We start from the raw sequence: 23,457 nt of genomic DNA on the forward strand, positions 1-23,457 counted from the left end.
GCAGCAGTCCAGCTAACAGGGCACTGGGCACAGAATGGGCAGCTCACTTCAACCAGACCAGTACAGAGAATCACTAACAACAACACAGGGACAGGTGCCATAGATTGTATTACATATTTCACAGAATTGTGAATGGTTTGGGTTGGAAGGGACCTTTAAAAATCATTTAGTCCACTCCTCATGCCATTGGCAGGGACAAATGTCACTAGCTCAGGTTGTTCAAAGCCCCATCCAACCTGACCTTGAACACTTGCAACGACCGTGTATTTGTAACTTCTCTGAGCAACTATTGTACCTGTTCCTGGGGCAAACCCTGGTGGCTTTGCTTACATGAGAATCTCTTCTTTTAGATTTATCATCACATCCATAATGCACTCTGGCTGATGAAATCTCCCATTAGCCAGCTACATATTTTCTAGGTAGCATAGGATAGCATAGCAACTTTTTTCAATGGAATTGAAACAGCTTCTTAAAGGCATGCAAGTATTATATGGTTTAAACAGTGCAAACCATAAGGACCAGTAGGTTTGACATTCTCTCTACAGTGTCTTCTGAAGTCTTTGCACTTCTTCCATCTTGCCACAGTGTGGCTCATCACTGAACATAGACTTTTTCTCCTGGACTACCTAACATCCAATTTCACATTACTTACATAGCATTCCTGCAGCAGTTAAAGCAACAACAAAGGCTATGTAGCTTCCTTAAAAATAAAGCTGCAAAATGCTTCGTGTTATGTTACTTCGAGCTCTGAAACCCAACAGACAGACCAAAATAAGGGCAGAGCCTGCAGTCTGTGACTGACTAGACAGACAGATGTGCAAGACCCTTTGAGAGCCTCTGTTCCATGTCACTGGCACCAAGTATTGATACCAGCTCTACCCTTGCACTAACATATGTCCCTCCTCCAATGAAATGCCCCATGGGCATGCAATGAATTATTAGATGGTCGGTTGCCAAAAGACAGCCAACTGCTGAAACAGAAAGCTGGCACAACCAAATACCCTTCTGTGCAGTTCTGAGACAATTTTTCCCTTACACGCTGGGAGAATAATATTTGCTTCCCAGTTCAGAAACATCACTACCACTGTTGCATCTTGCATTTATGAAATGTTTGTCATCTTGGCAGAGGAAGTAATTCTAATATTCAGATTTATTTCCATGGATTATATAATGCTGCCACACTTATTGCTTTACCTCACTTTAATACTTTGACAATTTATGAACCAGAGAAGATCATGCCTGGGCAAAGGGTGGCCAGTTCCAGAAATACAGACAAAACATAAACCTTTCACAGATTGTAATGGGACATCTTACTACACGTCAGTGCAGGTCTGGGCATTAATTTTAGAACTGGATATATCAGAGACTATTCACATTGTGTGACTTCACATCTAATTTCTACTGGTATTGAATTACTTTGCAAAATATGAGTCTAAATAACCCCTTTTGCCCATGGTGGCATTTGAGATCAGAAGGACCTGAAGTCACTTCACCACCATTTCACCTTATTGTGTCACCTTGGCCACATGACCAAGTCTTTCTACATATATGTTCAGTTTGTCTAACAGGGGGACTGTAATTCTGCACTCACCTTGCAAATCTCTCTGAGATCTGCAGATGAAACACATTACAATAAGTGCTAAGTGCTATAGTTATTACTGATGTTAATGTCTCCCAAGCGGGACTCTGCAGAACTATAAAGCAAATCTAAAGAGCAAAATAGTCCTGCGAATTCTCCAGCTGGGATTTAAGATTTCTTTTCCCATCAAGCCCAACAAGAATAAATTGCAATATCCAAGCTGCTTCCTTTAACAGAATGTGCATGGAGTGAATGACTTTGGTAAAAACCCTGTTTCCCATGGTGCTTTTCATGCCCATCATTTCACGAATGAGTCTATAGGCAGCTGTCAGAATATCAATTGACTTATATTCTTTTTTGGTGGAGAGATCTCATTTTAATTAATACATGAATATTGCCTAGCTTTCCTCTTCTCACCGCCTGTTTTGGAAATGCTGGACTCATTCATCTTATTAATTTAAATAAGATACAGCTTTCATTCTGCTACATGCATACAGTGTCTTGGGAACAATCAGTGAGTATGCTCCTAATGCAAGCAGCATGCAGAAGGGAAACTGCAGAGGTAAGAGATTAGTTTTCTCTAGATGTCCTGATTTTGTCAGGAAAATTTACTAGGTATGACTGGGGTATTCTTTTGTGTTTTCTTCTTTGAAAAGGAGTTCTGTGAAAGAAAAGCTTTTACAAGAGAAGAGGAAAGGGAACTTGAACTATATGTTGGTGGTTACATACCTCCTAAAGTTAGACAGAATGCATCAATAAATCTAGCAAAAAAAAAAAAAATCCAGAAAAATCATGAAAATAGTTGGAAAATGCTTACCAAGGGCTCAGAGGCCAATACTCACAACAGACAGTATTGTACACTATATACAATATATCTACTATAATACATTAAATACATGTAATATATACACTTTGCATTATCTAATCTTTGATCATGTACAAATGACTGTGATTGTAAGGGGTGTGAGCTTGATTCACACTTTCACTCAAGGTCAGCCAGGATTGTAATAAAGAGCCATGAAGTGATTGCGAGTTGTATCCACTTCAGTCAAGCAGGAAAAGGCTTTTGGTAAAAAGATTTTTACATCAGTGAACAAGCAGCAAAGGCACAGCAGCTTACTACTTGCTATTACACTAAAACCAAGCTGGGCATTGGGCTGTGCCACAAGGGACTGCTGCAGTGTAGCATGGCCTTACTGAATGGAGAAGTACAAAGAACACTGCCAATACTGAGAGTGAGTATCCTATCTCCAAACTTCGTTCATAGATAAACTATATATTTTACAATACAAATTGCAAAGTATGCCTTTTGTATAAAAAGACTTGTTTTTACTTATCCTTCTTCCAGAGTGTCAACATATGTCCATACCTATCATATGATGTTGAGGGGATATAGCCATGGGCTATGGAGATTTATGCCATACACAAAGAGGAATAGGAGGGAGAGTAAAATATATTAATTGTGCAGGCCTTGTGATTAATAGATCTGTCATTACCACATGCAGACTACTGCACACCTATGAATGCATTACCTTGTTACTAATTAATCTTCCTGGGACTTATTTTAGTGTAACAAACTCGTCAGCTACTTTGAACAGCTGCCATTTCCCTTCTTTTTATAGCAGTATTGACAGTAATATGCTGTGTTCCACAAATATTTGTTCCTTTCAGCCAGAGAGTGGAATGCACATTGCACAGAGGACCACGTAACGGGCACAGTCAGATTCCTGGCCCTGCCAAGAGACAGCCTTTGCCAGCCTCACACATGTTCTGTTCTGTATTTGAAAGGAAGGACTTAAAATCCTCTTTGCATTTCCCTGCCTGAAGGACAAAGCTTTTCTTTGCATAACCTGTGGTATCTCAAAATATCTGGTAAGCACAGGATGTGGGACTCACCCAAAAGTAGACTTCACAGAAGGGAGTCTAACTCTGTTTAAAAGGGCACGAGGAGCAGTCTCCCTGGGAAACTGCTTGTGCTGCTGAGCAAACATCTTAGTCTGTGATAGGAGTCCATTCACTGCAGAGTATCCCTTGCAAGTGCAATGGAAGTAACTCTCACAATCCCTGTGGCTGAAGAAGGACAGATGGGCTGGGTCGCAAAGTGACAGAGGTGCTACCAGAACAGGTCTTGAAAGATGTCTCTCTCCTGAATCTGGATCCTCCTACAACATGCTAAACTATTTTTTATGTGTGATAAATGACTTGCATTGTTTGCCTTGCTAGGAGCAACAACTGAGGTGCCAAAGGGCAAGGCATTTACTTGCTGGGACATGGTTTAGAGTGTAACTTTCTGGCATCAGCATAATATTTTTTAGCAAACCCTTGGTTCCCCACGGAATTCTGAAGCAATTCAAGGATGGACGAACTTAATGAAAGAAAGGCAAAACAACTGAGGATCTCTGACTCTTCCAACAGTATTTTGTGATGGCAAACAAATCACAACAGCACGATCTTAATGGTTCTACAAGTTTTCACTCTCATTCTTTATAATTTTTATCAGAGGAACTCAGGACAAGCAGCAGTGCCATCAAATGTGCCTGAAACTACCCCACAAAATGATATATCGGCACGAAAAGCAGGAGTGTCTCACTTGAAAACCAGAAGGATTCCATTATTGCAGGCTGGTCTGGCAGGAGCCTTAGAAATGGGGGTATGAAAGCTGCAAACACTGTAGATAATGTGTTGGGAAGTGATACAAACATTGATTATGAACAAAATAACTAACCACAAAGAAAGTGCCCTCAAGACAGCAAAATCAACAACTAAAAGATTGGTTGCTTTTTGTTTCTAATAATCATGAAGTTATTAATATTTCTCACTGGCTTTGTTATTAATGAAAATAGCCAGGACACAGGTTTTAAACACAAATGTGGTTTTAAAGCAGCCCATGTGCTTTTTGTGATTCCTGTGCATGGAGGAACTTCTGTATCTGCCCACCCATACAAATATACAGCTGGGTGATGAGGTTGTAGCTTTGAAGAGAATCTCTACTTCAGCAACAGCATCTTTGTTCTTTCAGTTCACAGCCCTGTGAATCCATCTTCCCTGCAGAGCCCAGGAGAAGAAAAAAAAAAATTACAGAACTTGATCTGCTTAGGTCATCAGAAACTCTCCAGGGAGTCTAGGTGTCTGCTTTACACCTAGACTGCTAAGCTTCAAAGTGACTGAGATGCTGCCCTGGCTGTTTTATGACGTTCCTGCCTACCCAAAGCCATTTCAAGGTGGGTGATGCCTGAAAACTCTGTGAGTGGCCTACAATTGGTGAGCTAGAGAACGTAAGAGGATAGGTCAGGACACCAGGGACTATTTGGATGGTGCAGTGGGTGGGGAGTAATGCCCTGGTAGCTCACAATGGACATTTTCCCCAGAGGGAGCTTGTACAACCCTGCAACCAGGGAACTTTGGCAGGAATTGTGCCAATGAGAAGGTACGTCTCTCTGAGGACTATACCTGGTATAGAAGAAGGAAACTATACTCCTCAAGGCTGGCCCCTGTTGGCATCACAAAAAAAAAAAAAAAAAAAAAAAACCACAGGAAAAGTGAATGTGAGGGAGAAAATGGGCTGTATTATTTCAAAGGGTAGGCAGGGTACAGGCTGGGCCACAGGTGAAGGGACTGTAGAAAAGAACAAATGATTGAGAATTTTCATCAGAAATACCACTCTGTAAGCTGGAAGAGTAGTGTATGCTTCCTGCATCTGGGAAGACTTAATTTAGAAGTAGTGCTTAAAATATTTAAGCATTAATATTATGAAAAGACAGCAGCGAGGCCCTGTCCATATGAACAGTTCCATTGCACAGGCAGTGCCTGACCCAGACCAATTCTCAGCAAATGCAGACATTTTCGAATAGCAGTCTTTGTGTGAGGTGTGTGAGAAGGCTTCTGGACAATGCCTTCCTTGATGGCAAACAATCAAGCAATTCAATTCACTGATGAACAGGTACAGTACCACACACATAAGATCTAGGTCACTCCAGAGCCAGGGCTCTGTGAAAACACTGGACCCCCATAGGTGTATTCATAGATCACACTGAACAGATTCTATTCAGCTTCATGATCTGAAATGGAACTCACCTCTCCTGCTCCAAAATGTGCATAAAACTCTGTTTTGAAACCCTAGTCTGCTACATTTCTTCTGTGCCTAGTAAATAAAATGCTTGGGATTTTGTGTGCCGCTCCTGCATGTGGTGTTCTTTCAGACACTTCTGCTAATATAATGACTAGTCTGATACTAGACACTATTATCACAATATCATATGAGTCAGAGGCATGAGACATGCTAGCTGGGCAGGCTGTGTGTTACCGTGCAGCCAGGAGAAAAGCAAAGAATTGAAGTTAAAGAGTCTTGCCCTTAAAGTCAGCTTGTCAAACCTGTAATTAAAGCTTTTATACCTCTTGAGCAGGGCATTGAGAATAGGTGAATTACCTCGAGCCAAAAAACCAGGCATTTTATAGTGGCCTTGAAATAATAGATTCCTAGTTTGCAAATACTTCTAGCATGCAGAAGAGTGAGGGACTGATAATAACAGCTTGAGCTAAGCTTAGTGTGGGCAGGTGTTATGCAAGCTTCCCTCACACAGCTGTGTTAAAACAAGTCATTCGTGACCTGGCATAGCCCTGTTATTCTGCTCGTGGTTCTTCAAACAGCTAGATAATACACTTACATTTTGATCTGCACATCTGTGAGGATCCACGCAGCTCTGCCACTGCATCCTTGTCCTGATGCTTAACCCTTCTGCTACTTCAGCCTATGGATTTTAATGTAGTTGGTAAAATCCTCACCCTGACCTAAAGGCACCCTTGTGTTACCTATCCTTCGGTCCACTACAAGACCTTCATAGTTTGCACTTAGAGGGACATGTCTGACTGCAGCCCTTCCTTAGGTGAGAAAGGAGATGCATCATGCTGTGGTTTGTGAACTTTGTAAGTGGAAAATGATGTAACAAGTCCTGTGAACACCAGTGGGTCCTAAAGCTGAATTTGAATTTAGTCCTCAAGATCTGAAAGGCCAATTCTCTAATCTGTTGACTTATCTTTACAATCCTGCTAACTGAAGAGCTGCTGTAATCAGCAGGCAGACTCAGTGCCACAGCTATTTTCAGTTCGGTTCCCCAGTTGGAAACATTTTCCTTCCCCCGCCACCTCTCCAGGCTGTTTATGAGATAACTGGGATGGAGAGACCTGCTTTTCTTCCCAGAAGCAAATACAACCAGAGATTTTTATCCTATTAGCAGACTGTCAGAGTGGATGGGAAGTTTCTCATCCAATAAGCAGAAGTGAGCAGGAGCAGAGTGAGGGTGTGACTGCTGCTCCCTCAGAGCCCTGCCTGCACCAGGGTCCCTGCTGCAAACTTCCCAGGCTTCCCAAAGTGCTGGATGCCATTCACAACTGTCCTTTCTCTTCAGCTGCATCAGCACCACCACCAGTTTGGTTGCATATATACTAGCTCAGCTGTGTAATATTGCCCAGACTCCTTGTCTCCAAGCTTTGCCACAGGAACATCACAGAGCCTCAGGCCCCCTGTCAGCTCCAGCTCACTGAGCTGCTCCACTGCACTGCCTTCACAACAGCAGGGTCTGTGTTCTAACCCCACCTGCTTTTAAATACTGTTTGCCTTCTTGTGTGCTTGCTTGTGAATTGATTTAAGATACTCAAGCTACCTTGCAGCCAGGGGAGGGCAAGGTGGAGGGCATGAGCGTTTCCCAGGGACAGCTCTGCCTAATCCACCTTCTGACTCTCCTAGTCTGTTCTGGCCTCTTAGAGACTTCCTGCTTTGAGCCCTTCCCAAACAGAACTCAGTCTGGGCCAAGGAATACAAGGTCTCAGTCTCAGTATTTACCTTCCTGCACATCAATCTTCAAGTTATAATATAAAATACATAAGGAAAGACAAAGAGAGAGAGAGAGATAAATAGAGATAGATAGATAGATAGATAGATAGATAGATAGATAGATAGATAGATAGATAGATAGATAGATAGATAGATAGATAGATTGATCATAATGAATACACACTTAGACTGAGAGGGAAAAAAATGCTTGTACCAGAACAATTTCTGTATGGTCTGTTCCATCACATTCCTCTACCTACCAAGAGCACTTTTATGACATTCAGCTTATGAGATCTGCATTGAAGGTTCTACTTGTACAAAACTTTTCCTACATGTCTTTGGACTAACCACACTCACTTGTCTCTTCTGAGGCACTGGATGGCACTTTTGACATCCTACCTGCGATATTTCCTCCCAGCTACCACACTGCAAGAGTACAAGCCTCAGCTGCTATACTTCATCTGTCAGTTCACAATGAAGGTCTTGGATACCATGAAATCTCTAAATTGGCATTAGATGAATATGTTTAGGTAGTTGAACTCCATATTTACTAGCTTTGGTTTTCCGTAAAAAGGAAATACATACACATACTTTTAATTTCTGTATGTACAGTGCCAGACACACTGTGGCTTTGATCTTGGCTGGTATTACTGTAATACAACTAGTTCTCATCCCCAACAGTTGTTTCTAACTCCAAACACATGCTTTATGTCTCTCAGCTACTGTTACTGAACACCACAGCCTCTCTCCTGACAGTTCTTTACACCACATGAAAAAATGCTCAGGATTTCAGCTGCTATCAGTCCTGCTCTCCAATGCTTTCTTCTCAACGAAGAGACTCTTGAGGCTACATCTGCAATGAGAACTAATTCTCAAACACTGATCACAGATTATTCTCACTGACTTCAGCAGGAACTGTTCAATACTCCATAGTTTTTAAAACCACTTTACAACTGTCCTTATAAAGATTTAAGAGCACACTATAGCCATCTCCTTAAAAAATAAAATAAAATAAAATATGATCTTGCTCTTAGGGAGTTGTGGCATTTCTTCCAAAAATTTTCTGTGGATATCCTGGTACTGAATGCTTTCTATGCCTCTCTAACCATGGGAAATAAATTCATCAGAAGGTATGGCAAAGGCAGTTTTCTCACAGACTACTGTCCTTTCTTGAGAAGTGTAATCACAATGTCAGTGAATTAATCTTGACAGCTTCAAGAAGTACTTGCCAAAAGGGAAGATAGAGATTAATTTATTTGCACAAAGTTAGTCTTCCCCAGCTATATAAACAATGGATTCCCTCTAAAGCCTTACCTTCAAAAATATTTCTATGTAACATACTAGTATTTCAAGAGGATTCCTACATCAACCTAAGTCTAGCAGAGGTGTTATCTCATCAGACAGTCTTTGCTAGGGAAATAGCTTTTATAGTAGATAAACCTAATGCCCTATCAACATTAATGTCATCCTCTATATGCTGTGGCTGGTCACACATCACTGCTCCAGCAGTTCTCAGTCTAATGTTGTTTGTGCTCCAGGTTACAAGAGCTGGGGAAGGGTGAAGCTGGAAAACCCTGTAAGTTGAACAACACAAAGCACATCCTCAGCTGCAAGAGAGCAAGAGCACGTGTAGATCACCACAAAACGTTTTCAGCCAGAGAGGATCTTACAGGCAGAGTTTTTTTCCCAGTTGTGAACTACAGCAGCCTGGAAGTTTATCTAAATTCTGTAACTTTTGACGCCTGCAAGGGAACAAGAAGCAAAACTGAGCCTGTGGGCAGAAATCAGCACAGTTTTGGAGTTTGGGCTCAAAACACTGGTATCCCTTCTTCCATGCAAAAGTGGCACAGAGATTTATTTGGTGCTCATCACAGTGATCCCCTTAGGGTCAGTTAATTATCTCAGAGCTGTCACTATTCACCAGCACTCACTCAAGAAGCTGGCTGCTGGAGTCAGCCACATGCCTGAATTTAGCTCACCTTCCCCTTCTTAGAAATGCTTTTCCTCCTTCACCAAATGATATCAGGCCTTCTGATGCTATGTTGGAACAAATTACTGCTGAATTATAGCTTGTAACATTGGCCACAGCTTTTGTCCTGAGGCTTCTTGAATTACCAGCATCATCTTCTTTTTCTCTCTGTTCAAACAAAGGAAATTTTTTTTTTCTCCATACAGTCCTTGGACAGAAAATGCAGGCTTGAACTAAACTGCTTCTACATCTTGTTTGGTTAGATGGGATTTACCTACCCTCAGCAGTAACTTATCAGCAGAGAAGGAAGGGGAAGAAGGCTTACAAAAGGTTGCTTGCTTTTTGTTTCATGATCAAAGATTCCTTTCAGCCAGAAGGAGAGAAAGAAAAGCTGGGAAGTTGTGAAATCTACAGAACAATGGACCTAAAAGCTGCTATTTGATAAAATCTGGGTTATTAAATTATATTACTAATAAAAACCAGACCTGTTGATTAATTTACATGGAATGAACCATCCATGCATTCAGGGGAACAAGAAAACTGTATTTACTAAAATTATTAACATGATTATGGTGAATTCCCAGAGAAGGAAAATAGTTCAAAACCACCCTTGATCAAACCTGTAAATGCCTTATCTGATACACTCCAAGGTCAAAATTCTGGTCTAGAGGGCAAAGAATGGTGTGAGAGACTGTGTCACTGGCACTGACAACACTGTTTAGCCTTCCTGTGCCTTTTTTTTTTTAAATTAGACAAAAGAGTCCAGAACAAGATTTCACTCCTCTCCAAATATTAACCTGCATACATATTTCAAGAATCAATGCTGTAGTTGAAGCATTTTTAAGCATAATTTAAACCTCAAAGTTTTAAATTTCACTTTGTTGAGAAGACTAATTTTTTCCCTTAAGTATTTCATCTTGGAAATGGGGAGAAAGACAAAACATTCAAGGATAAAGCCATACTGCTTCCTTGATTTTTCACTCACAACAAAAAAAAGAAATCATCAAGTGAAGAGAGTCAGGAGGGAAGTCTACTCTCAGTTCTGGTTTTATTCCAGTAGGAAAAAGTCAAATGTTGGCATCATAGTTTTGTTGACATTGATGAAACATTCGGCAAAGGTAGAAGCAGAATCACACTAAATGATCTTTCTTTTGTTACTTCAACTGCACAGAAAGTTACACAATGAAAATTACACTTGGAAATGGCAGCTTCACTTTCTCTCACCTACATTGCTGAGTATCATTGCCCTCTGTACTCTGCTACCAAAGCTACCTGCAGGGTCACTATAAAGCCTCACAAATGCTTTCTTATTCTTTTCTGATATATGTTGCTTCTTCTTTTTAGGTTATAAAAGTTTATCTGGGTCTGATCCCACATTTCCTTCAGCACAGTTATGGGAGCAACGTGCTCGTAATGACAACGGGTCAAATTCGCGCCAGATACGACTGCACTGTAGCCAGTGGAATTATGCACTGGGCAAACAGTCCTGGACTACTCAGTCCTGCAAGCAATTTCACATCCCAAATATCTCACGCTTTGCCTTTGGTGGCTGACAGTTACACAATATTGAAGTCATGTGTGAGCACTGAGAAGCCTCTGGCGCATCAAGACCTCACACTGGGCAACATTTTCAAGCGCTGACATTTGCATGTTTTGTTACTGACCTCGGACAAAACAGATTGGGGCCCAAGTCCTTACCCAGGCAAAATCCCCAGGAATTCCAGTATGATTTTTGCCTAAGGATTGCAGGAGTGATTCAGCCTAATGTGAGAACTAATGTCCCAGAAGCTTTTTCTAGGCAGCATGCTAATTATAGACTCGAGCTGGACATCTGTAGCACAAACCCATGCTGCATTTTGCAACCTGAGCTTCTCTGCGAAGAACCACACAACAAAAACAGAGCTGACTTATCATTTACAAAGGCCCTTTATTAAGTGTCCTCAAACTGTAGTATTTATATTAAGAGCAGCATATGAGCTACTTCGAAAGATGACAAGGTAGAAAAATGCCACTGGGACTGTTTTCTACAGAGTGTGGACTGGGAACAGAACATACTTGGGAGTTGCTTTCACTCCTGTCCAAGCAAACCATGTTTTGGAACCTCTGCAGCTGAGCACATGGAGGTTTTTTTTCCTAGAAGAAGCTGGTGGTGCAGTGAACACCAAAAAGCACTTATTTTGTCCCTCTGTCTCCAGGTGAAAGAGAATAAATCTATCCCAGCTGCTAAACTCCTTGTGAAATACCTACCAAGTGCCCTTGTGAAATGCCTTCAAATTGTTGGCACTGTAGCTATTCTCTTCTTGGTTACCAGATGATTATTTTCCACATCAGTGGACAATGATAAAAGTAGAAGAGATTGTGCTTTCTTCCTCTTTAAATGAGGTGTTGACAGATAATAAATCATTTTACAATGCTGGCATTGATTTCCCTGTGTTTACACATGGAAAGCAACAAAATGCAAATAGGTTGTATGATGCCATTCAAACCACCAACTGGTAGTGGAGGAACTAAACTGATAAAGGTTTCATTTTTTAGCCTGTGCCTCTTAGAGCTTTTGCTTAGATGACCTTAAATCCCATGCAAGCACCCTGTGGGTTTTTTTTTAATTGCTTTTTGACAGTAGGCAGAAATCCTCTAAAATATCAAGCTGTACCTGCATGTCAAGGGGTGGCTGCCCATGTCCTTCCATGTGTATGTGAAATACATTGGGACAGATTTTGTGGATGAACCTAGAATAATACAGGGTGAACTAACTTGCTGTCAATAGACAAGTTCAAGTATGTTCTGTTAAACAGAAATTAGCTCAGAACACCCTCTTTTTGCTAATACAGTAAGAAGACATGAGTTTTAAGATAGTGATGGTCAAAAATGGATTTAAAATAGATATCTTGTAAATATACACTCCCTGATTCCCCCCCCTGCATCTTCCACATTAATTCCCTAGCTGTGAACTTCCCCATTAAATTTCATCACAGAAAATATACCAAGAGTTTTTTAGGCCACCCTGAAATTTTAGCCTGTAGCCAAGTCTTGGAAAATCCAGTTATGTACTTCCTACCTTAGACATTATCCCACAGTACCATGATATTTTTTTTTTCAGGCTGAAAGTAATAAGCTACTTCCTTCTCAGTACACTAAGCACATGATTTGGAGGCCGCTGAGCGAGCTGACATATGAAATTACTAAATGTGCAAATCGAACAAGTTGGTATGCTTTTATATTTGGTATCATGATTAGAGCTGTACATAAAGCTCTCTCTATCCACCAGCTTCAAACCTCCAACTTTCCCAAAGGGTTGCACAGGATTTAGTGATAGATTTCATTAAAGTCAATGGTATGTATTTGGTACATAACCTCCCTGAGATCAACGGAGTGTCTTTGTGCTATGTAAGTTGACTTTGCCAGAGGAATTCAAGTCAACAGAAATTGGACAGATAAATCCTAAAATGCCTGGACTTTTAGAGAAAGGTGGTCATGCTTTTATCCCTGTTATGTAATAGAGTCAAACTCCTATTGGATCCCTTGGGAATAAAACCCTGTTTGGGTTAAAGTTGCTGAGGTTTCTATTTCTAGAGTTCTAAAATTCTTCCCTTTTCCTGTTTGAACCACCAGCTCTCCTGTTCTCATTTATGGTCTGATGTGCAGTTTCCATGAAAGACAAAGATTTTCCAAAAGTTCAAATGTACCAAGAGGTACCAATCTCTTCTAAAATATTGCTTTTGCTGCTGAAAACTTCTTCCCTGTCTCAAAATCATTTTCTTCTGGGGAATACTCTCACAAACCTGTGATTAAATGCACTCTACTGCCTAGTTATGATGATGTTCACAAGTAACACTGGCTGTAGGAGCAAGACAAAATCTGTGGTCCACCAAAAAGTTCAGTTGCTGTCGATTCCTTAGAGGCAGTGAACTCAGATATTAGCAAACATTTCCAAAGGTCACTAAGGTACTACAAAAAATGCTCAGAAGGTGAAGACTGAAGACTATTTCTTTTTGAACAGCTTATTTTTTTTTAAACATTTTAGAACTTGCCTGTTTTTCTGTACTTTTTTCTTCAATTGTGCACTATTCTGACTTTACCTGAGGCATAAAACTACATATATGTGCAGTCAACTCCCTTCCCATACCTTTCGTTTTTTAACATATTATCTGAAGTATTGTTAAATGATTTGATAGGCAATACATTGATTTGTACTGGGTTTTTTTCTGCTGTGTTACATGAAAACCTGATTATCTATAGCTATCAGTTCCACTACAATAGGGCCTTGGAGTATGATTAGACTTTAAATTTTAGTAGGGTAAGCTACTTGCAAATGAGCTCTTGAATTTACACTACTACCTTGGATATGACTAAGTAGAAGAATGAATTGCCTTGAATCACAGAATGCCTTTGTTGTCAGATCCCAAGCCAAGCAGTGGGCTCTGCTACTTTTAGGGGACATTAGACTTTCAGGGACATTAATTAGGTCATACTTACATAGATAGTAGCACCAAATAAAACTGAAATAGAAAAAAACAGAGGGTGGACAAAATCTGAGCAGTCAGAAACATCAAATTACTTCTCCCTGCCTATTCACAGCTTTTTCGTGACCCCACTGAACTCAATGGGAGCTTTGCCAATTAATTACAATAGGAGGAGAATCTGGGTTGGCTTGAGGTTTCCTGATTCTGCCCACAGCAACACAGATGCATTCCAGACCACTCTCAGGAAGGGGGGGAAAAAAACAGGGCAAATTCACAGTAACTGTGGCAATAGGAGGGACGGTTCTCTTTGGTATCATGTAATTTTGAAATTCAGTAGCTGCTTTGTGCCATGACATGTGTTTCTCCCCTCTGTCAAATCAATGTTTTCTTCCCATGCAGAAGGCCCATCAGGGAAAGAGCACAGATGAAAATCATCAACACAAACAGCCCCCAGAAGCCTTTTCACATTTCCCACCTCACATCTGTCATAATGGCAAAATCATGTTTGCAAACAACATGAAAAAAACTGCCTTAAACATGGTAATTCCCCAAAACACAGAGAATTAATGCAGCCTCTTCTGTGAATGTCTCTCAATCCGTGTGAGTGATCACTGGTAAAAAACTACCTTAGCAGAATGCCAAGACCTCTGCTATGGGGAGCAACAGCTAAAGGATGCACAGATTGTCTGACTCTGGCTGCAATTATCTTCCTTTCTTACCCTTTTTTTCACTAAGATCCTCACTGTTGTAGTCCTTGGACTTGATCATTTCATTAGGACTGTAAACACAGAATGAGACTTAGGGCAAGGTTTGACAGCTTCAGGAAAGCAGCAGAATATAAAAAAGATAATCAATGATGCCCTAAGGACTGTCATAGGCAGTCAAACCTAAAAGGGATGCAAGTGAATTTCTCTTCCACCTTGTGTTCTCTGTTTTACAGGAGGCAGTTTCCATGCTGACAAGCAGGCAGCACTCTCTACAAAGTAAGAAGACAGCAAAACCTGCCTCTGCAGCTGCCAAGGACAGGGAAGAGACTGGAAACATATGTTCTCTGTGTTTGGGATGCTTCAGTTTAGGTAGACTACCTGGGTCAGGGCCCAGATGGTGTAAACTGCTGAATCTCAGAGCTTAGGTTAGCTGAGACTCTGGTTTAATAAGTATATTTTAATTAAACTTCTGAACTATTCTGATATTCCTTATTAACTCCCCACAGAGCCTCCAAACAACCTCTGGGGGAAAACCAAAGAAGCAAAAACTGATGTGACTTCTTCAAAGTAACCGTGTGAGTCACTGCCAGAGTTCAGGCAGGAGCACGTCTCCTGAGCATCAGTACAACATAACTGATGCAAAGGCCACCTCAGAAGTTTACTGAGCTAAGACAGCAGCTTAAGGAGGCCTGAACTGCCCTGTGCATTTCAGAGAATTGTTATCTGAAAGTCTCAGGGCTGATACCTTAAAAGTCAACATTAATTAATCACTGAAGGAAGTGTGCTGGAAAGGGGCAGAAACGTTCGTCTGTGCAGTTCAGGATGTTGTACTAGAGACAGAAAGCGGTGAGCTTCGAAGAGCACTTGAATGAAAAGCACACTGAAGGTGCATATGAGGCAACTGAGACAACCACAAAAAGACAAGGAAGCTATTGGAATCTTGGTGATGCAATCTTGGACTGCTAGTAGGTGGGATTCAAATGTCTTGGGAGCACTCAAGCCAAAGGGATTCCTGAGGGAATTTACAACTGTGCCATCTGTCCCTTACAGTTGGAGCTCATTTTGTAGATGGCTTTTGGAAGAGAATTAATACCATGTTTCTCCCTCAGATTAACCCTACCAATGATTGACTGCTGGCATGAATGCCAAAACATTCAACACAGTAGCTAACACACCAGGCAAACCCACCCCAAACAAAACACCCTGTCACTTACAGCACCTTTTCTGTGGTATTATCTTAAGCTGAAGCCATGAAGGAAAGGGTCTCTATTTCTCAGTTTTTCTGACTCAGTGTTCTTTTAACCCAATTTCTAGCAGATCTATCAAGCCCCAAGAGCAGTACAGCTGCAATGTGACTCAGCTTCAGGACAGTAGACAGGCCTTGTCAGAGCTGGTTAGTAAACTGGTCTGCAGAACCTGAGCGGGTTGAGATGGTTCACAGGCACCCTTTACCTACATAGCCAGAAAAGCCTGTTCTGGGGAGACCAAGATACAGCACTGGATAGTACACCAAGGCTAGAAGGAGGATTAATTTGGTATTCATAGATACAGGCCACAGGCACTAAGAATGGTGCCTGCTCTAAATGGGGCACATATATCAGAGGAATAGGCAAATAAACTTCACAGTGACCTGCTTGCTTGGTCTCTGCCATTCTCTTGTGCTGAAATTTTTGTTAGTATGACCACTGTCCCCAGAACATGGCCAAAATCAGTCCACAGCCTTCCTTTGTATCCTGTACAAAGGTGTAATTCTACTGTTTAGTGCTAGGCACTGCAGACTGCAGATGTTTGTTTCCAAGCCTGGGTAATAAAAATGGATAACATATCCCAAAGCCACAATGTCACAGAGAATGTGCTGTGTACAAGGGTCTTGTCAACAACCACTGCCCTTAGACCTGACACATGGAATCAATGGCATTGTAGACATTGCACTCATTAGTAGTTTGGAAAAGAAAAGGCTAACAAGTTAGTTTGCTAATAATAGTAGGTAATTCTACAATTAACAGCCAACTATGAAAAATTCTAGACAACTAGTAAGATGAAAGGGGACTAATTTTTATCAATCATGTCTTAAAAGCCTCACTTTATTAAACTGAACAGGAAGAACTGAAAGCAAGCTGGAGATGCACTATCTTTCAGTTCTTAATATCACCGACCAAAGAAGGAGCTTGTTAGCTTAAATATGGATTGACTGCACTCAACAGCACATGCAATGAATCTACATCTTACATATTCATGTATTGTACACCACAGAGCAGCAAATTTTGGCTATGAATAATAAATTAATTTCCAAATGATTACTGAGGTTAAATTGTGAAAGTAAGCTATATGACCTATGAAGACAGCAGCATAAAAATCAAAATAGCCTGATTTGGGGAAAGTCTGAGCGAGTTACCACAGTGACTCCTGCAAGTCCAGATACCTAAGTATCATGAGTATAACCTGATATTAATGACCTCACTTTTTTTTTTTCTAAAAGAACTCAAGTGTTCTGACAGTGATAGTGCTCATTCCCCAAAAGGTTATTAACATCTGATAAAAATCTTGCTAAAGCAAGAAAAGCACAACTTTCCCATGTCCAATCTTCTTATTACTAGCATATATGTTTCTGATTGGATCATCCCCTGGATTTTGGTTGTTTGGTAGGAAGGATGATCTCCAGGGAAGTGTTTCATGTCTTCTCTTCCAAAATCAAACTAAGAAAATGCACATTCCTGCAATGAAAGCTAAGAGTAGAGCCAGTGTCCATTAACTGCGTAAAGGTTCCAAGTCTGACATTTCCCCAAGTGCACAACCAGCAATGATAACTGCTAATTGTTTCTGAAGTGTTATGGAGCCTGTACTGGTAAAAGAGAAGGTGGAAGGAGAAGATTCAATAAAGGTAATTCAATGAAGAAAGCACTGCTTTCTCCAAGCCCTTCTGTCTTCAGGATTCCTAATAAGAAGAGATTGTTGGTGAATTTTCACTTCATACAAACATCTTGTCAACTCCAGAACAGAAGAATAACACCCTTACAAGAAATGTCTGAGAGCTTAAATCCAGCCTGGAAAAAGGAAACACAAATCCACTGATTTCAACAGAGTTACAGATGGCCCACTTAATGTACAACAGGGTTGATTAGGCCCTTCTCCCACACTGTAGCACTGTTTTGCCCAAGAAACCTTTGCTTTCTAAGTACCAGCCATTTGTAAACAGCCTGTAACACTGAACTGCAATTAAATAAATGAATAGGAAACACACGTATATTTTAAAACTTTTCTCAGTAGTGGAAGAGCAACTATTGACCTATTTTTCTGTTTAATATCAGGATCTTATGTCAATATCACAGGCAAAACACCAAGGATCTGCAGAATATCAGTTATTGCACACATATTTCTGCTTCCCACGGTTTCCTATGGGCATTAAACTGGAATCATGTATAAGCACAGTGCATGTCTCAGGAAGAACTTGTTCTTCCTTTTAAGCCATCTCAGCACTACAGCAGGTGGGCACAGGCTCTCTTGCTAAAAGCACAGAGAGAGAGAGAGAGAGAGAGAGAGAGAGAAAGAAAGAGAGAATGAGAAAGAGAAAGAAGAAAGTTGCTTACTGTTTCGAGGCTTCTCCTCATCCATGCCTTCATCTTCATTTTCTGGATCAATATCTTCTGCTTGAGTTATCCAGTCTAAGTATCCCTTCAAATCCTCCTCTAGCTGTTGTTTTTCCCGTAACTTCTGGAAATCGCCTCGAGCCTTAGCCTTCTCTCTTTCTTTGGAAAACTCCCTAGCAAGAGGGAGGGAGGGACAGGACATGGGTGGAGGGAAGGAAGACATGGAAAAACAATGGGTTAGATTGATTTCCACTAGAAAGTCTCCTCAGCCTGTGTAGCACACCCAGCTTTCTCTACTCTTTCAAGACAGACACATGAATGAACCATCCCTTCTAGATACACATGTAAAACAGCTGGAGTGTCCACATTTCTACCAATACTCAGGAAAAGATTAATACCTGTTTTTAATCCTTTAATTCTCAACATTTGACTGACTATTCAAATAAAACACATAAGTAACATTTCTGTGCAATTTTCTGTACAATGCCATACACTTTCTAATATTCTTTACCACTTCATATTCTCTAACAGTTATCCACAAATATCGATATGAATAATGGTTAATGATGAACTGTTTGACAATAATCTGACATCTGGAGAGTGAGATGGTGGCTCTAATTTTTAGCCAGGTTTCAATCTGTCTTTAAGATTATATATCACAACTAAATTGGTTTAAGTGTAATTAATGGTACTCACAATTTTGTACACATTTAATTAGGGTCAATTTCACCCACAGTACTGGAAAATATATTTAAAAACTCAGATCTCAATGTTTTACTGCAGACTTTCAGTTTTCAAGCCTGCTATCCGACATGAAATGTATTTTTCAAATACAAGTTGGGTGAACAAACATGATAAATTATGGATAGAAAAAAACCAATAGATTCTGCCAGAAAGTGAAAAGGGTAGACATTTGATGACAGTTTTATGAAAGAACCCTATTGAGAATATAGACTGAAAACAGAAGGCTTAAGAACAAAAATTTCATGTTGCTTAGTTATGATCCTAAATGCTTTGCCTTGTTTTTGGCTGTGGTTCTGTCTTCCCCTCTTTCAGAGACACCTATACAGCAAGATTTTTTTTTTCAAGAAATGCTGACCTACCTCTATTTAGAGACTCCCATGTGGTTCTAAACCAGGGTTTAGCACTTGTATTTCAAAAAGTAAGCTTAATGATTGTGAAAATTGCTGGACCAAGAGTACCTAAGCATTAAGTCTTATATCTGCTGAAGCAGATCACTACATAAGACACACACAGCAGATAATACAGTCCATTCTGTAATGGTAAAGTCATTCTCTCCAATTCATTCTCCACTACTGTTGCTAATGAACATCAACAATGAGTGGATTTTAAAAAATCCTACTCCACCTAGGATTTGTCTTAAGTTTGCTTCTGCAAAAATAAATAGGAAACCTAACACTAATATTGGTGGCATAATATTAGGATTATGAAAATCCTACCCAAAATGTTAATGAATGCCATGTGACTGCTCCTTAGGTAACTGAGATGGAGGTTGGTTTCTAGCAGTGATGGTGATGTAATTTCCTCCTGTCTGGTCCAAATCTCACTGAAAGGTTTCCATGGACTTCAACAGGTTTGGGATCAGGCTTTCAGTAAAATGAGCTGTGCAAAAACCAGCACTGTAGCAGAACCAAAGTAGGATGATCCCTGAATTTCAAGCCAAAGTATTTGACAAAGCACGTGCTTTGGTCACACTGCTGAGGGTTTAGCCCCTCCCTTGGGACTGTGATAAGGAAGGTGGAAATGAGTAAGAGAAACACTGGCATCTCTGGCCTGAAGGTAGATCACAGTCAGCCCTGGCTCCAAACTCAGCCTCAAGGCATGGAAAAAATGAAAAATGAAATTTTCTCATACTGGGAGTGATATTTTGCTATTTACGATGTAAAACAAATAAACAACCCCCCAACAGTAATAATAAAAACTGTAGAAAGAATTTTTAAAAAAATCAATCAATAGTAGTTATATTTTCTGCTTCAATAACACCTTTCCACTGGGTCTGATACAGTGCCTTATCCAAAATAATGAATTAACTCTGAAAAAAAAAATCACTGAATGAATCTATGTATTATTAAGCCCTTTTGATAAATCAAATTTCAATTGTTAGCTCCTAAACTGTTATTTTAGAATCTAAAACAAATGGGTCCAATTTTTAAATGGACTGAGCCCTGAACTCCAGGTGAGAACTATTTATATTTGTATGGATATAAACTGAAAGGGGCTGTTTTAGAAACCAAAGTGGCAAAAATTACAAAACAGCCCAGCTTACAGAAGTGAAATTCCTACTGTGCACTGAAGTGGATCATTTATGTTCCATGTTTCTAAGCTGCATGTCTATTTGGGTCCTTTCAGTCCACACTTACTGTCTCTATCAACAGGGCTGTGAGGGAGAGCTAACTGAAGCAACGTGAGATTTTAACAGGATGTCTTTACACTGACCATCAGCAGAGGAGTGATTTTTACCTAAAGTTTTATAGCACAGTGGGAAATACTGTGATTGCCTCGTCTAAACAACCTGCAATTGCATGTCTCCTTCCTTTGTACAGCGTATGATACTGCACATCTCAGACGACTCTCCAAAGAAGACAACCTATTTAAATTGTCTTAATTTCTGTGCTCTACTAACATTAGACCACTGGGAACAGGCGGCTCAGAAAATTGCTGCTGCAATTCAAATCACCTCCCATGTGGAATGCCATCCTGTACTTGGGCAAATGTAGTTCACCATCGAGAATTACTACAAGTGATCATTTACCATCCCACGTGAAATGAGCTGGTGACCTCAGTCCGGTGCCTATTGCAGGCAGGTGGGCACATTTCTTCTGCCACCATCACAGCTCGCAATAAAGGCTCATTGTTTGCAGTTCCAGCAGGGAGGCCAAGGACCACATGAGCTTTCTGATGGAAGTGCCATCTTAAGCCTGGAGGTGGTCTACTCCAAAAAGACTGCACTGTCGTGTCAGGATAAGGTTAACAAAGGCTTGCAGAACTATCAAGCAACCTGTCCATTTTCAGTGAGCCCAAGAACATCAGTATAAGAGTTGGTGAATCTGTTTGTTTTTATGAGAATTCAGTTTCCTTCACTTTCTTTTATTTCTCACAGAAAATTATAAGATTTGTCTGCCAATGGGAATACAAAATAGCAGAGTATTCTGGAGAGATGTTTTTTGTCTTTGAGGCTACAGTGGGTCAAAATCATAAATATAAACACCCAGCTCTGCATCCTGTGCTGTATCAGAAGAAAACTTCTCTTTGCCACCCTGATGATGGAATATAGGTAATTCTTGTCTATATCTGATCTCAAGATGACTTCTCACATGTAGAGGAAAACGGAAAGCGAGAAAACCAGCAGAGTTCTAGCAGTTCAAAGCTCTTGCTTACTACTAAAAGTGGAGCACAAGGCTTCAAAGTTCATCCACCCTAAGAAGTACACCAAGGAATGGGAAGAGTTGGAAGAGGGGACAGAAGACTAGAAAAAATTCCTGAAAGGTCACAAGAACTGCTCAGGGAGGAGCTACAACCATAGCCAGCCTCCCATCCACTCTGACCTCTTTCTCGGCAGTAAAAGTATCACAAGCAGCCAACTGGGTTTTGCAGGATCCTCTCAAAGCACAGAAAAAGGCTGTTTCTCCTGCCCTCCATTTGCCTTAGGCAACTGCTTGTTTGGCCTGTGTCCTGGGATTTGGTTCACTGTTAGGCAAAATATAAAGGAAATGTGAATCTCTATGCTTCAGCGTGCACATCTGAAGGTTGAACCCGCGCTGCAATTTTTTTTCCTCGCTAATTAACTGAAACAGGTAACACAGATGTGAACATCTCTGATCTCAAGCAAATTCTAATCACTGCTCACAGCAATGATGTGGAATTGTGGGCTTGTGGAGGTCTACTGTGTGATCTGCTGACTGGATATTTCCTCTGGAATTTGAATTTTATATTGTGCTCAGTCAAGGCAGGAAGAGATTACAACTCTATATATAAATACTCTGACATGCTATTCAGCTTAGCATGAGACTACTAAATTCACCAGAAGGACCATGAATGGTTGACATACCTGAGTAAAAACAAATTACAGATGAGCTCTTTAGGCAGAGCAGAACTCAGCATTTGATTTTGCAGGTGCAATCAAGACGTCTTTGTGAGTACAATTAATTACACTTATGTATTCAGAAGTGATTAAAAAAACCCCTAAGCTAATCTGTCATTGACAAAGTCTACCTACACAACATGCTTGCTCAAGTTCCTGAAATAGATAAATGGGAAGAAATCAGAGATGCCCAGAATGGATATTCAAAGATAACCAGGAATGCTGCTTTGTATCTACGTAGAACAGACAGGTGGATCATCTACATAGATCAGACTAATAGCAATACTCTAAGTAGAAAAAAAAAAAAAGCTGAATCTGCAAAGTGAAGACACTTTGTAACTCAGCAGAATTTAGAACTGCTTTAGAAAGTTAATTGTTTAAGAACTGCTTATTTAGCCCAAAGAAAATTTGGAACATTTCTCCCATAATTTCTGTGTTTTTTCATGGTTGCAAATTCTTAAGTTTCTTTTTACTTTTCTCCAGTTGGGGAAATTTTTGCAGAAACAGTGCAGCTGTCATAACACTGTGAAGACAGCCAGAAAGAGTGACTCACAGCTTAAACAAGGTGAACTTCAATTTCAGTTCCCTCTATAGACTGTTTCTATCTCTTACCACTAACTGTGGTGCTCTAGCTGCAGTATGTCAGGAGGCAGAAGATTTAGGCCCCAAAACACTTTCTTGAGTTGACAATAAAAGAAAGAGGAAATTCAATTTTTAATTATATACAGATAAAAATCCAAGTATAGGTAAATTGAATCAGCAGTGCTTCAATAGTATGCACTCCTCATGGCTGGGCTCACAGGCATCGTTTATCCAATTAGACACCATATAATCTTTAACAACTGTCCTATATGTTCATTGAGTGCACCTCTGAGAGAACAGATCACTTCCCCTCTGTCAGCTGGTCATCCTCCTCCACTACTGCTGATATCCTTACCTGCTGGTCAGAGTATCCACCTGAAGAAATGAGGAGCACATGGTTTAAAATTGTACCCAGAGTATCACTCTCCAGATATCCAAACACAGACTATTGCCTGACACTTCATTACTGGGGATTTTTTTTTCCCCATTCCCATTACTGCTTGGAAACCCTTCTTTTTGCAGCAGCTGTCTTAGCAGCACATCTCCTCCAATGGAGTAATGAAGATTGTAATAATACCTCCTGAAGAACTTCTATTACCTGTCTCTTTGCCCGATGGCCAGTGGTGGATCTTTTTCTC

At 40.4% G+C, this 23,457-nt stretch overlaps 1 protein-coding gene across 10 annotated transcripts in view; it reads right to left on the reverse strand.

Annotated features, from left to right (window-relative positions):
• The window catches only part of CACNA1C (calcium voltage-gated channel subunit alpha1 C), a 431,119-nt gene that overhangs the window by 124,921 nt on the left and 282,741 nt on the right, over positions 1–23,457 (reverse strand). For all 10 annotated transcript variants that reach the window (XM_039383226.1, XM_039383225.1, XM_027726697.2 and 7 more), the window contains exon 9: positions 18,136–18,308. In XM_039383226.1, the coding sequence (XP_039239160.1) occupies positions 18,136–18,308 (173 nt within the window). The remainder of the gene's footprint in view (positions 1–18,135; positions 18,309–23,457) is intronic.

Source organism: Pipra filicauda, unplaced genomic scaffold, assembly GCF_003945595.2.
Source record: "Pipra filicauda isolate LSUMZ 115617 unplaced genomic scaffold, ASM394559v2 scaffold2_size9829703_pilon, whole genome shotgun sequence".
Lineage (NCBI taxonomy): Eukaryota > Metazoa > Chordata > Aves > Passeriformes > Pipridae > Pipra > Pipra filicauda.